The sequence below is a fragment of the Opisthocomus hoazin genome, chromosome 5 (assembly GCF_030867145.1).
Source record: "Opisthocomus hoazin isolate bOpiHoa1 chromosome 5, bOpiHoa1.hap1, whole genome shotgun sequence".
NCBI classification, from domain to species: domain Eukaryota; kingdom Metazoa; phylum Chordata; class Aves; order Opisthocomiformes; family Opisthocomidae; genus Opisthocomus; species Opisthocomus hoazin.
This window is the reverse complement of record NC_134418.1, coordinates 13,134,561-13,147,429: the sequence shown is the minus strand read 5'-3', so window position 1 is coordinate 13,147,429 and position 12,869 is coordinate 13,134,561. Positions and strand designations below refer to the sequence as shown.

Below are 12,869 nucleotides of genomic sequence, written 5' to 3'. Positions count from 1 at the left end.
CCACAGCAGAACTCATACCTCTTAAGCTGCATTTTATGTCTCCCTCTTCTGCAGAAAAACTATCTGCCATCAGGAAATTCCTATGTGTTTAATTCGATTGTATTTGGAAAAATACAATTTATTCTTAGAAAAATAAGCACCATATAAGGTTAAACCAGAGCACAGCATGGAGAATGCTTGATGAGTCCTATGCTTTCAGACTTTTACATGCATTTAAGAGGCTGGATTTCAAGGTCTTAAAACAAGCTGCTGAAATTGCAGTGATAGTTTCCCACACTACTCCACTGACCTCCACATTTGAGACTGGCAAAGTCCAACATAAATACTAGTAATCTGGTTAGGATCTAACACTGCAGCCCTTGCATTGGGATTTTCCACATTTGCAGACACTGAGCAGAAAAGAGTGGAAGATGACAAAATCCCATTTCTCAGAAGTCTGCATTCCCAGAACAAACCATAAAGGATGACATCCAGCTAAAGCAGGATTAGCAAACTTGAACTAACTTCAGGAAGCTGAAGGATTTTTCTCCATCCAGAGCAATTCGAACAGGTATCTCCTCAGAGATCCTCCTTTTTAAAAAGGTGCCTGTGATGTTGGCATGCCCAGCGTTTGCGGGGTAGCCTATGGGAGGTCTACATATCTACCACTCCAAAAAGCAGCCTGGGTGCCAGCCCCCTCCACCTTCGGGAATTTGAACCTTCAGCTCGCTACCAGTGTGCCCTAACCACCAAAGCTTTCTGGAAAATGAGCTCGTGATGAAGATGGAAGGGAATTTACCACCTTTCCTCTCTGTGCCAGATTATTGTGCAATTAGCGGTGAAAACCACAGGGAGCAGCAGCAGCAGCAGCTGCCTAATTCTGAGCTGCTGGTTGCCCAAGGAGTTGCTTCGAGGCCTGAACATTAAGTCTGTATTTCTGCAGTCCCAAATTAGATGGGATTTTAGTGGTCTGGATTTCCCTGAATGTTACTGTCTCTATGTCGGTTTTTAACAGCAACAGAGCAGGCAATGGAAGCACTTTGTGTGTGGAGAAGCTCCTGGTCAGAAATGTTCCCCTTACCTTGAGCCACTGTTCCGCCTGCTCTTTGCTCTGTACTGCCAGAACCAGGGCATCCGCTCCTTGGTGCGAGATTTTCAGCTCATGCTTCTTCTTTTTGCTGTCTTTGGGAATGTACGTGATACTGCAGTCGTTCAGGAGCAGCTCCATCTGGGGCTGCTGGTCCTTGGAACTTTTGTAACACTAAATAAATGTAAGGAAAGTTCAAAAGTTAGATATTACCTTCCTGAACCTTGGGTGAAAGCTGTTATTATACAGAAATTCTATTTTTAAATTTTTAATATTTTCCACGCCCCCCTTTACCACATACCACAGAGTTCAGCCAACGCCAAGTTTGTATTTCTCCTCCTCCTTCCCTCTGTAAAGCAAAATTACTTCCAGACTGACATTAACAGACATCTTTTATTGCAGGACAGGTACAACATACGACAAGCATTAAGCTTCTCTGCATTATCCTTATGACTCAACCTTGACCTTGATCAGACAGGAAGGGGGTGATTTAGGATATCTGTTCACATGTAGCAGCAGAATAAACTTGTACAGTTAATGACTTTAAAGCCTAGATGCGTACCCCGATGCAGCAACAGCCCAGCATATGCAGGCAAAACTACGTCAGTGCCTACACGCTGCAGCTCCAAAAGCGCTGGCCCATCCCCTACCCAGCCGTTCTTTTTCTGGATAAAAAAAATTGTCACACTGGAATGGGGGCAAAGTCGCAGGATGGTAACTTTTTTAGCTAATTCAGTTTAATCAGTCACTGCACAAAACCAGGTAAATCTCCACGTCAGTTTACCCTATAAGCTCCTGGATAAAACTATATGACTTACCCAATGTTTTTTCACTCAGTAGTAAGTGCTGTCAATGAACAGCCATTTCATGCTGGATCACTACCTGCTCTACGTTTAAATTGGTGATCTTAAGATTAAGGGTTTCAAGTGACATCACTTGTCCTGTAGCTCTAGTCCCTATTCCTGTCTTCTAACACATCAGTATAGTTGAATGTTCAATTATTTTATGTACTTATGTAAATTAGGCTTTTACTCATACAAATAAGCACAAAGGCTAAAAAGGTATTAAATAATAAAGACTAATTAGTATACGCATACATAGAAGAGTACAAATGTAGAGAAAAGCACGTGAACTTTTGCGTGTCTGCGGCAGTGTTCATATCATGATGCAATTGTCAGGAAGACAGTAGCTTGCTAAAAGTATGTTATAAACACTACAACTTATGCTGAGCAAATACAGCCACTCTAAACCAGCCGCTGCAAATCACTCCAAATGCTCCTTCCCTCTTCAAAGCCCATTAACTCAAAGTTTCTCTAGCTTGGTCACAGATTTCAAGCTTGTAACTTTAAAAATATATGAAGTTTTCAAGCTATGAAGTCTTGGAAATACACAATATTAGTCACTTTAAGAAGCAATAAACAGCATATAATTCCCTTTATATTAATTTAAATATTTTATTTACAATTTTACATTACTAAAACTGAAGTATTTATATATTAAAGGACTTTCAGTGAAAAAAAAGTTCCCTACTAGAAGTTATTTCTAATGTCTAATTCTAATTAAAATATATTGGTTTTATGATGACAGCTGCATTTAAAACACTAGCAACTACTAATCCCTAAGAACATATATTTGTTTTACTTGCATATCTCATAAGTTAAATGTCTAAGTCTTCCTTTAAACAATAAACCAATCTTGTGTGACTTGGTCATTAGACTCCTATTGTGATTTTTATTTTCTTAATCCTCATTACAGAATTCCTGAAAGACCATCCCTGTAAGGAAAGAAAAAACTTTTCAGACCACACATGTGGCTAAAGGAAAAGAAAATAGAAAAAATAACTTATTTCTATACAGAACAACAAACATAACTGTAGAAGAAATATTGTGTCACTTTAGAGAAAATCTGTTTTTTCCCCTCTTTCTTTGTTTTCTTCAAACTGCTATCAGATGGTCCTGAAATTTGATATGGTCTTGATCTATGATGATAAAAATGTGGACTAAGCATAACAACAGAATACAAACCAAATTGGAATCAACATTCTATCTGACACTTAAATGGAGGACGATAGAAAAATTAAATCCTCAGTAACCACTGAAAACTGGCAAACGAATTCCAAGTATATTTACAGAAACCTCTTACCCAGATACCTCTATTTCATATCCTGTTATTTCCTACACCACCACAAGCACATATGTACTTGGAAAGCGAACACATCTAAGCTATGTTGTAAGTGTGTAGACTAACTAGGTTCTACAGAACATGTTCTATCACCTGTTAATCAGCTTTTAACATTTGGGATATTGCAGTAATTATTAGTTACATAATTAGTTACAACCGTTGGAAGCACCAGACATGAAGACAGGGAGTGCCTAAGACCCCAACTTACTTATTACTGTAAGCATTAGTTCACTTTAATAACACAGAAATGAGTGTTTCCCTCAATTAGGATCTCTTTCAGAAAACAAAAAGGCATCTATGAGCAGATAATTCACTAACTTATGGAATCTTATACTGGTGCCTCCAGTCAGGAAGAAACATAACAGATATGCTCAAGGAACAAATACATCCACTTGTTTCTCTCCTTTCTATAATGCAGCTGTGCATCACATGAACACTGCATCTGTAATTACTGCAGAACAGATGGCAAAGGTTTAGCTTAAAGTGTATACATTACCACAGCATATGTTGCCAAGTGAATTCTCAGTCTAACAAGGGACTTTTCTCTCCAGCGCTCTGATCCAACAGTTCATATACAAAGCTCCCTATGAGATTCTTGGTCCGCAGGGAATGAAAGACTGGATTTACAGTTTCAGCAGTTTTTTTTCCAGATGAATTATGTTAAAATCTAATAGGCCAGACTTTCTTTCCAATATCAGGGAACTGCCTGGGTTTAAGCTTAAGTGCAATAAAAATCAAAGTTCTAAGTGGCTAATGCTACACTTATATTTTCAGTGCTTCACCGCTTCTTGGGTAAATCATGACTGAACTCTTTGGTAAGGTTACTGTAGACTTGGTCACTGTTTGCAGGACATAGTCCAAAACCCAGATTCCTGTAAAAATAAATACATCAGCTAAAAGGTACAAAAAAAATACAGCTAGATAAAAATATAAAATTACCAGTAGTTTGTTTTCTTTGATAACACACAGTAGTTTGGTCCATTGCCCAAATCGTTTCTTTCTAAGGAGGAAGGCACAGATTTTGGCATCCTTCACCAGATCCATAGAGGCCTCCTCAGAAGGCCACTGATGTCTCATTTTCTTCCCCTTTCCATCCTCCTCCTCTTCATCGTAGGATTCATAAGAGCTGCTCATAGCATCTGAGTCGTAATCTTTAAGAAAAGCATACAGGTGTCAAGTTAAAACATGTAGCAATGAAGTGTAGTGAAATAACTGAAAATCTCAACAGGGTTCATTTTAAGTTAAGGCTTTCGATAGTCAGCCATGAACAAATTACTGTTTCAGTGCTCAGTAATATCAATACATTAAGTTAATTGAATACAAGATGTTGTTCCATTATGGAATTTTATAGAAGACCCACACTGATATCTTTGGAATTTTAACTGAAAGAATCAGCTGGGAATAGTTAAAATTTTATGCAGTTTTTTATTATCTTCAAAATATTACTTAGCAGATACCTTCCTCTTTTGTAATTATTTTACAGAGAAACATCTTCATCTTGCCCTACTGCATACTGCAAAATGTAAGCACAGAAATGTCAACATTAACACAGCATGTTAAGAAACAAGCCCTGAATATGACAAAGGTCACAGAAGCAAATTATGGGGCACATTCTACCTATCATAGCATTTCATACAATTCTCAAATACAGCACCTGCACTGACACAATCAGTGTTGAACAGACAATGCTGTTCCTTGAACTACGGATTCTGCTGGAGTTAAAGGTGTTCTGCAAAAAAAGCCTTGTCATGCTAGCCTAAACAGTTTAACCGTGCTCTAAGTTTGGCGATGTAACGGCAAGATTCCTTTTTAATTAAACAATCTTTGTTCAGGCCTTTCATTTTCAGCAATGCAATCAGCTCTAGCGGTCCTCTCAACTACAAAACTAACTTGCTATTATCACAGAATCCTCTCTTCAACCGTCCATACTCATTTATTTGTTTATGTGGGAATATTAGAAAAGCTCCTCAGATAATAACTCCTGAAGGCATGCCTGTTACCCACCAGCACAGGCTCGCACGGGGGAGGCTTGACTGGAGTATTTTCAATAGCTGAAATTTCATCCAAACATTTCAAGCAGACTTTGATATGTTTTTAAGCCACAAGCTGGAAGAAAAACCTCTCATTTGCTTTAGCGAGGTATTTAGGACACAGCTGGGAGGTAGGAAGGCGACATGGGACAAATGGCAAAAGGACAAGAGAGTTGATGCTGGAAAGGAGCTCTGCTGGAAGGAGTGGTGGATACACCAGAAGTCTGTGCTGCCATTCAGCATGACCTGGACAGGCTGGAAAGTTGGGCAGAGAGGAACCTGATGAAGTTCAACAAGGGCAACTGCAGGGTCCTGCACCTGGGGAGGAACAACCCCAATGCACCAGTACAGGCTTGGGGTGGACCTGCTGGAGAGCAGCTCTGCGGAGAGGGACCTGGGAGTGCTGGTGGATGACAAGTTGACCGGGAGCCAGCAGTGTGCCCTGCCGCCAAAAAGGCCAATGGGATCCTGGGGTGCATCAAGAGGAGTGTGACCAGTAGGTCGAGGGAGGTTCTCCTCCCCCTCCACTCTGCCCTAGTGAGGCCTCATCTGGAGTACTGCGTCCAGTTCTGGGCTCCCCAGTTCAAGACAGATGAGGAGCTACTGGACAGAGTCCAGCGGAGGGCTACAAGGATGGTGAGGGGACTGGAGCATCTCTCCGACGAGGAGAGGCTGAGGGAGCTCGGCTTGTTCAGCCTGAAGAAGAGAAGGCTGAGAGGGGACCTTATAAATACTTATAAATATCTCAAGGATGGGTGTCAAGAGGATGAGGCCAAACTCATTTCAGTGGTGCCCAGCGACAGGACAAGGGGCAATGGGCACAAACTGAAGCACAGGAAGTTCCGCATGAACACAAGGAAGAACTTCTTCACTCTGAGGGTGACGGAGCACTGGAACAGGCTGCCCAGGGAGGTTGTGAATTCTCCTTCTCTGGAGATATTCAAGACCCGCCTGGACAAGGTCCTGTGCAGCCTGCTGTAGGTGTTGGACTAGATGACCCACAGAGGTCTCTTCCAGCCCCTAACATTCTGTGATTCTGTGACAAGCTCATTCTAAATCTGTTCCTCCCTATGTGCAAAGTCAGAATGGGATATATCCAGACCTCACATCGCTGAATCAAGACTAGACATTCTGATTCTATTAGTGTTTTCACAAAAGTGTACAAAATAGTGCATCTTCATTCTGAAGTGAAATGAAAATAAAATGTCAAGCTCTTGAAAATTTTGGGTTTTTTTTAATTTAATTGAATTGCCATCTTCTGGTCAATTCTGCTATGGAGTGTTTGTTTTGGGGGGCAGCTCCATACTGGCAAGTGGTAAAAGTTTCAGATTAATTAAATTAATTGTAGGAAGTGCTGATTGAGACTTCAAAGTAGAGATTGAAATTCTACATGCTGAATGCCTTACAGGTACTTCCTATGTGGCTCACAAGTGGTGCAAGTGCAGATTTCATGTTAGCAATTGCTGATCAGCAGAGGGACTCAGCTGGCACAGCAGTTGCACGTTCATCCAAGTCTCTGTTTATAGGAGGATGAAAGCCAGCAGGAGCTTCTGGGGCTGACATTTCTGGACTCCCATCCTCACACAGTCCAACGGGATCTCTGGGGACCTGTTGCCATATCCTGCCCATTAACTACTCCACATATTTCTCCCCTCCTGGGGTTGTGGGACTCTTGGCCAGACGAAGTGTTTGCTGTGTGACTCACATCAGGAAGGATGACCACCCTGGAGCACTCATGTCATCCTGGTTGAAACTTTTGCCGCTCTTTGCCACATCCCACTTCTATTCTTTCTCTCTCCACACTGCTGTATCATGACCAAAACAAGGCTTTCAGGCTCTGGACATAAACTAGCTTCTGTTCACATTGTAAAGTGACTATTTTAACATAAATAGCATAGGCAGTCTACTACCCATATGTAACAGCTTTAGCAGACATTCAGAAAGATATGCAGAGAAATCCAGCATGTACGTATCATTTCAAAGGGTTCTGAAGCAGTATTGTTTCCAACTATTACTCACGGTGAACTGAATTTGGGAAGCAGTAAACTTCCTATTAAAAAAATGATAAATTGTGGAAGCAAACTGTGTAAAGGTAAGTTGTAGCAAGGCTACTAGTGACTAAATTCGTCATCTTGTCTCATCGCAACGGGTAATGAAACAGGCTTGACAGTAAGCTATAGGTAAGATCTGAAAATTTCTTCTGTGTGTGTTCAAGTCAACAGATTCTTTGAGTCCTGGAGTGGGGAAGGGGCAAGCCAAAGGAGAGAAAGACAAGACGTGTAGAAAAAGTGAAAAGTGTCTCTCCAAAATAGTTATTTTATTAAGTCTACTGAAGTCTTAGAGACTGAGACTCACTGATACAACAGTTCCAATGCTGCTGATCTACCTTTTTTTGTATCTTTTGCATTTTCTGATTATTTTAGCTTGATACGGGCTTTTCACACATATTTTCATCAAAACTTTCCACTGTTAGGGGGGCAAAAATTACAGTGGACTTTCACATTATTTGTAATAACGTATTCCAAAGATTAGTCTGTAATAATTTAGTCATACTGTACAGACCAGTAGCTTTTAATAAAGTTATCAGACAAGGCATATACAGTCTTGTTTTCATCTACATGCAAGTGTTCATTTACAAACAGATTACAGAGACTTGTGGAAGTTATGGCTATTTCATTTTCATGATCTGTATTCTGCAATTTTCTCCTGCTGCTGTTCATCTTTATAGGTAGAACATATGGTACGTAAGCCTCTTTGCAATTAATGGCGTTACAAAAATATTCCATGGGAATATTTATTTAAGATAATGATATCTGTCCCAACAGTTGTTTAATATACTATTCTTGCACTTCGTCTACTTTTAGCACTTCTTTATTATGGTCTTCTCCACCTTAAACAGTCTGAACTGCTAAAGTTACATCTTTCATTAACACACTGCCTTGGTGGCTTACTTTAATTACCACACACACTAGTGGAAGTTTTACTTGAGTGGAGATATATTACTAACAGCATATTGAATTTAAAAGCACCTTCATTACCAATCAAGAACTGAATACTTTTAACACAAATTAAAAGAGATGATAAGGAGTTTGGGACATAAGCAAATACAGCAAAATCACAGCAAGTGAGATGATAAGTTACACTAACAGAGCTTTAAATGTCTGGATATATATACACACTTAAATAATGGAATTATTAATGAACTTTAAGGCTGATATCCTAAATACTTTTACGGATTTGGATGGTTAAGTAAAATAAGAAATTAGTTTCATATTTTGTCTTTTTTCCCCCAGGTGATCCTTCAGCAGTGCTATTAATATTTGTTCTATTAACATTTTTCTGCCTGAGCATGGCTCTGGTTTAATGACAAAACACAAATCAGCAGTTCACTGAATTACAGGGTGTAGCAGGACCACCCTGCAGCATTTCAAGGGAGGAAATGAAGAGAGGAGTGATTTTGCTGCTCTGCTAAGGCTGTATGGTCCTTCATTTATTTTACAGTATATGAAACTCTTTCTTACCTTGAATTTCTTAGGTAAACTAAGACAACTTCATTTTGTGCAGTGTACAAGTGAATAATTAATATTCTAAGGTGACTCCTACGCATGTGTTTTAAGAACAGAGATATCATTTTATTCATTTGTTCTGGTTCTGATAATAAAAATGGCTACAAAATGGGGGAAGATATGCCTTTAATCTTTGGGCCACAGAAAGTAACGATTAGTGGTAAATCAGCCATACACAAGTAATAAATTACCCCAGCCAATAAAAAAGCAGCAAAAGGGAAAACCTTTGCAGTTTTTTGGTACATAATGTCCCGTTGACTGACCCTGTGTAAGTGCTCACAGCAGTGACTACATCGCTTCACCAGCGTGCTCTCAGCGTAGCTCCACTTAGGTGCATAGGTCTGTGGGTAAGTATTTGGACATGAGAAGGAGCATTGGCATGCTGCAGAAGGACATTCTGGCTGTCAGTTAGGAGGCAGCTCTCTGCCTTTTGCACTAAATGCATAGTCTCTAAAATACTGTCTCGCGCATCAAACAAGGCTTGTAGGAGCCAGTATGAGTGATTTATCCCTATCCACAATGTGTCATCAGAAACGCTGCAAAATGCAGCTTCTCAATAATTCCTCTTTTCTTTTTATTTGTCTACTTTAGCAAGTAATTCATTGCAACAGAGGCACACCATTAGAGGTTTCTGAGACCTGTACGTTTACAGCAGTGCCAGTTTAGAGAGTTTTACGCTGGACGATGCTGAAGTCTGGAGCCCTGGGCCAATGTCCCCACCACATTCATGGCTCAAATCTGTCCAAAATACCAGTGGCTGATTTGGACCCTCTGTCTCCAATAGCAGCTGAAACATATTTATGTGCACCTAACTTGAGCTCCAGGTTTAGTCTCCTCTAAAAGGAGCCTGGTTTGTACACGCCAAAACAGTTCTGCAAACCAAACCAATGCATGGACAATGAGGATAACCAGAACCGGCTCCAGATGCTCAAAGCCACGCTTACGACACAGTACCACAGCACTAATAAAGATGTAGGTGTCAAATACTAAAAGAGCCGAAGGACATTGTAATTACCAATTGCTCAGAAACTGGATACAGATTACTTACTGGAAGTGATGTACTCAGGAGCCTTCCCAGGACTAAGTGGCACTGCCTCTTCATAATAGCCTTCAGGAAGGGAAGATGTTGGTAATGGTGGAGGCCCATTATCTGGTGGCTAAAAGAAGAAGAAAAGAGAAAAAGGAGTTGTGAACATCTGTCCACAATCAGTGCTAATGTTACCAGCCTTATAAACCAAATGGCTGCTCTTGCAACTATTTCTTTTGTTAGCTACGTCTAAAGACAAGAATCCGGAGGGATGAATTAGATGACCTTTGAATAAGGTCCATTCTGCAGGGTAGCAGCTTTCAGAAGTGAAACAAGTCCAAGTCACAAGCTCCTCATATGCTGTTATAATTAAACAGTAACAAGTAGAGGTTGAGATTTTGAGGCAATAAAGTGACTTAATTATGCTTCACAACATTTAAAATTGTATCATTATTGTCAAGACCTTTTCCTCCACTCGTGATAAGGAAGCAGAACCTTTTTGCACATAGTCCAACTGAGTCCTTTGGGGATATAAACACAGTAGGATCCTACTTGCCATTGTTAAGGATTGCAAAATCAAGATAACAGCTACATTAAAAGAAGCTCTTTCTACAACAGCACTAAGTGGTAAAAATGTTGAAAAGCTATAGTTCTCTAAGAACTAGAAGTCTAAAGGGTCTATGTAGGAAAAACACTTCTGTGTATGGACCATTTTACAGTGTTAAGCCTTATTTATTAGTATTTTACACCTAAAATGATTCATATTACAGCAATGAACAGTTTGGTTGGTCAGTTCAGAAAAGTTCAACAGCGTGGGGTGGCAGACATCAAGGAGAGATAATTTAGACCACATTTTCACAGTGCATTTTGGTTTTCAATGGCAAATCAATTCTTAATACAGACATTAATTTTTAAAGTGCCGTTTCTACATAGTGAAAACTGAGCTACAACCAATGAAAAGTTTGGAACACCAAGAAACTATTATATGATAAAATAAATATTTCAAATACCAGGCCAAACTCTAAATGCTTCTTTTCTAAATATAAACCTGTTTTAAATTTAAAACTGACCAAATGCTGGTATGTTGATATAGTAACAAAATAAATTTAGTACTCTGTGACTTCTTCCATATGACTTTACTGTTTCCTTAACAAGTACCAAAACAACTGTATTTTACAGAACTCAATTATATTTGCCATATGTTTTTAGTTCCATATTTTCATATTGGAGAAAATACTGAAATTTTTCTCCAACATCAGTAGTTTATTGTATGATTACAAAAATATAACTTGCAAGCACAATCCCATTTCTGTAGTAACATTTTTCCAATACATCTTTCTCTTTTTTCATGTAAGGAAAGAGACGTAATGGTTTTTGTCTGCCTTGGACTGATGCAGTCTAAACTCGGGGAACGAATGGAGATACCAAAGTAAGAAACCAGTCAGGCTGGGCTTTGCTCATGGTCAGATACCAACACTTCTGGAGTGCCACTCAATGGGCTGAACAGTCTAGTAGAGGCATAGAGCCTTCTTCCACATAACATAGATGAAGCCACAGTGACTGGACTCCTCTTTTGCTATAGATCTAAACCTACCTGGGAGGAAGCTGAGCTTTAATAACACATGGCATTAGCTATAATGAAATTGCTTCTGTGGGCACATTCAGGGCTGGATCCATCTTCGCAGATTTCAGACCTAGACATCTCCAAATCTCATTACTGATTACACACCTAGGCTGGTTAACAACCTCAGCAAGATGAGTCCCACCTTTAGTGTGCTCTGTAGTTAAATTCACATTGAGTAGGTCATTCCACCTTGCAGGTGAGTGCTTGCGTATTCCTGATGTGAGGAAGACGAGGAGCTAGCGAATAAACCTGTGCTTCAGCTCATCCAGCGCTGACTTCTTTTTGTGCGCGAGCAAAATCACAAACTTCCTCACAAACAATGAACAGATTCGTGACAGAACACAGGAATTCTTGGTCAGATTGAGATTTACACTAATATTATTTCTATATCAAATGATATAGCCAATTTCACGTGTCACACTCAATTACAGATAAGAGATGGCAATTACTGTTATCTGCAATGTGAACCAAATGAGTTTTCCTCACAGACCAGTTTTGCTAGAGAAATTATATGTCAAAGAAGCAAAACAATGAAAAAATATGACTTTCAGCACAGTTTCCCTGTGATTCTGCTGAAAAATAACCCAAATGGCAAATATGCACATCAGTACAAAATAAATGAGTCTTCAAGGTTAGCTGCTGCTGCGCAACAGGCATAAGGGACATGAAAAAATATTCCATGTTCATTAACATTGGAAAATTGACAGCACATTATGAATTTTGCCCTACACACCTGCACGCTTCAGCTCTGTGTGGCCTGAACTGCTCGACACAAGAGGGGGAACGGCCTCCCAAGTCTTTGCAGTTTCTCCCTTCATGCAGGTGAGCAGAGCCTTGCCCACGTGAGCTGGGGTCAAGGTTTGCTCCTGGGGCAGTGCAGATTCATACCACCCCTTTCATAAGACAAATATATTAATATCTTGCTCTAGCCTTAAACAATTTTCCCTGTCAGGTATATATACAATATATGAAATTCCTATCATTATTAAACCTTATTCACCCAGAAAATACCCATCCCAACAGTCATTCCAATTGTAACTTGCCACAGCACAAAGGTTTCAAAGATATCTTCTAGCCAGAAACAAATAAGAGGTTCCAATAAAGATCAGGAGAGGAGAAAAAAAATCCTTGTTTTTAGACAAAATGTTATTCAGAAAGAAAGAAAAAAGGAAATGAAACACAAATGGTGCTTGTCTGAATCTGACCCTGTTGGAGCACCCGTTACTTCACCCAGCTGGGGCGGGCTGGGCCGTGCAGCCAACGTCAACACAGATGGAATCCATTGCCGAATTAACCAGGCCCTCCTTTCTGAAATGCCTTCTGCAGTGCTTGCCATAACAAAGTTGAAAACAATTATAAAAAAGGGCTTTTCAGA

At 39.9% G+C, this 12,869-nt stretch overlaps 1 protein-coding gene across 3 annotated transcripts in view; it reads right to left on the bottom strand.

The window, feature by feature from the left end:
• AFAP1 (actin filament associated protein 1) overlaps positions 1–12,869 on the bottom strand; it is a 125,040-nt gene that overhangs the window by 35,164 nt on the left and 77,007 nt on the right. For all 3 annotated transcript variants that reach the window (XM_075420453.1, XM_075420455.1, XM_075420454.1), the window contains exons 4-6: positions 9,892–10,000; positions 4,187–4,398; positions 1,061–1,240 (exon numbers count right to left, since the gene is read on the bottom strand). In XM_075420453.1, coding sequence (XP_075276568.1) covers positions 1,061–1,240; positions 4,187–4,398; positions 9,892–10,000 — 501 coding nt within the window. The remainder of the gene's footprint in view (positions 1–1,060; positions 1,241–4,186; positions 4,399–9,891; positions 10,001–12,869) is intronic.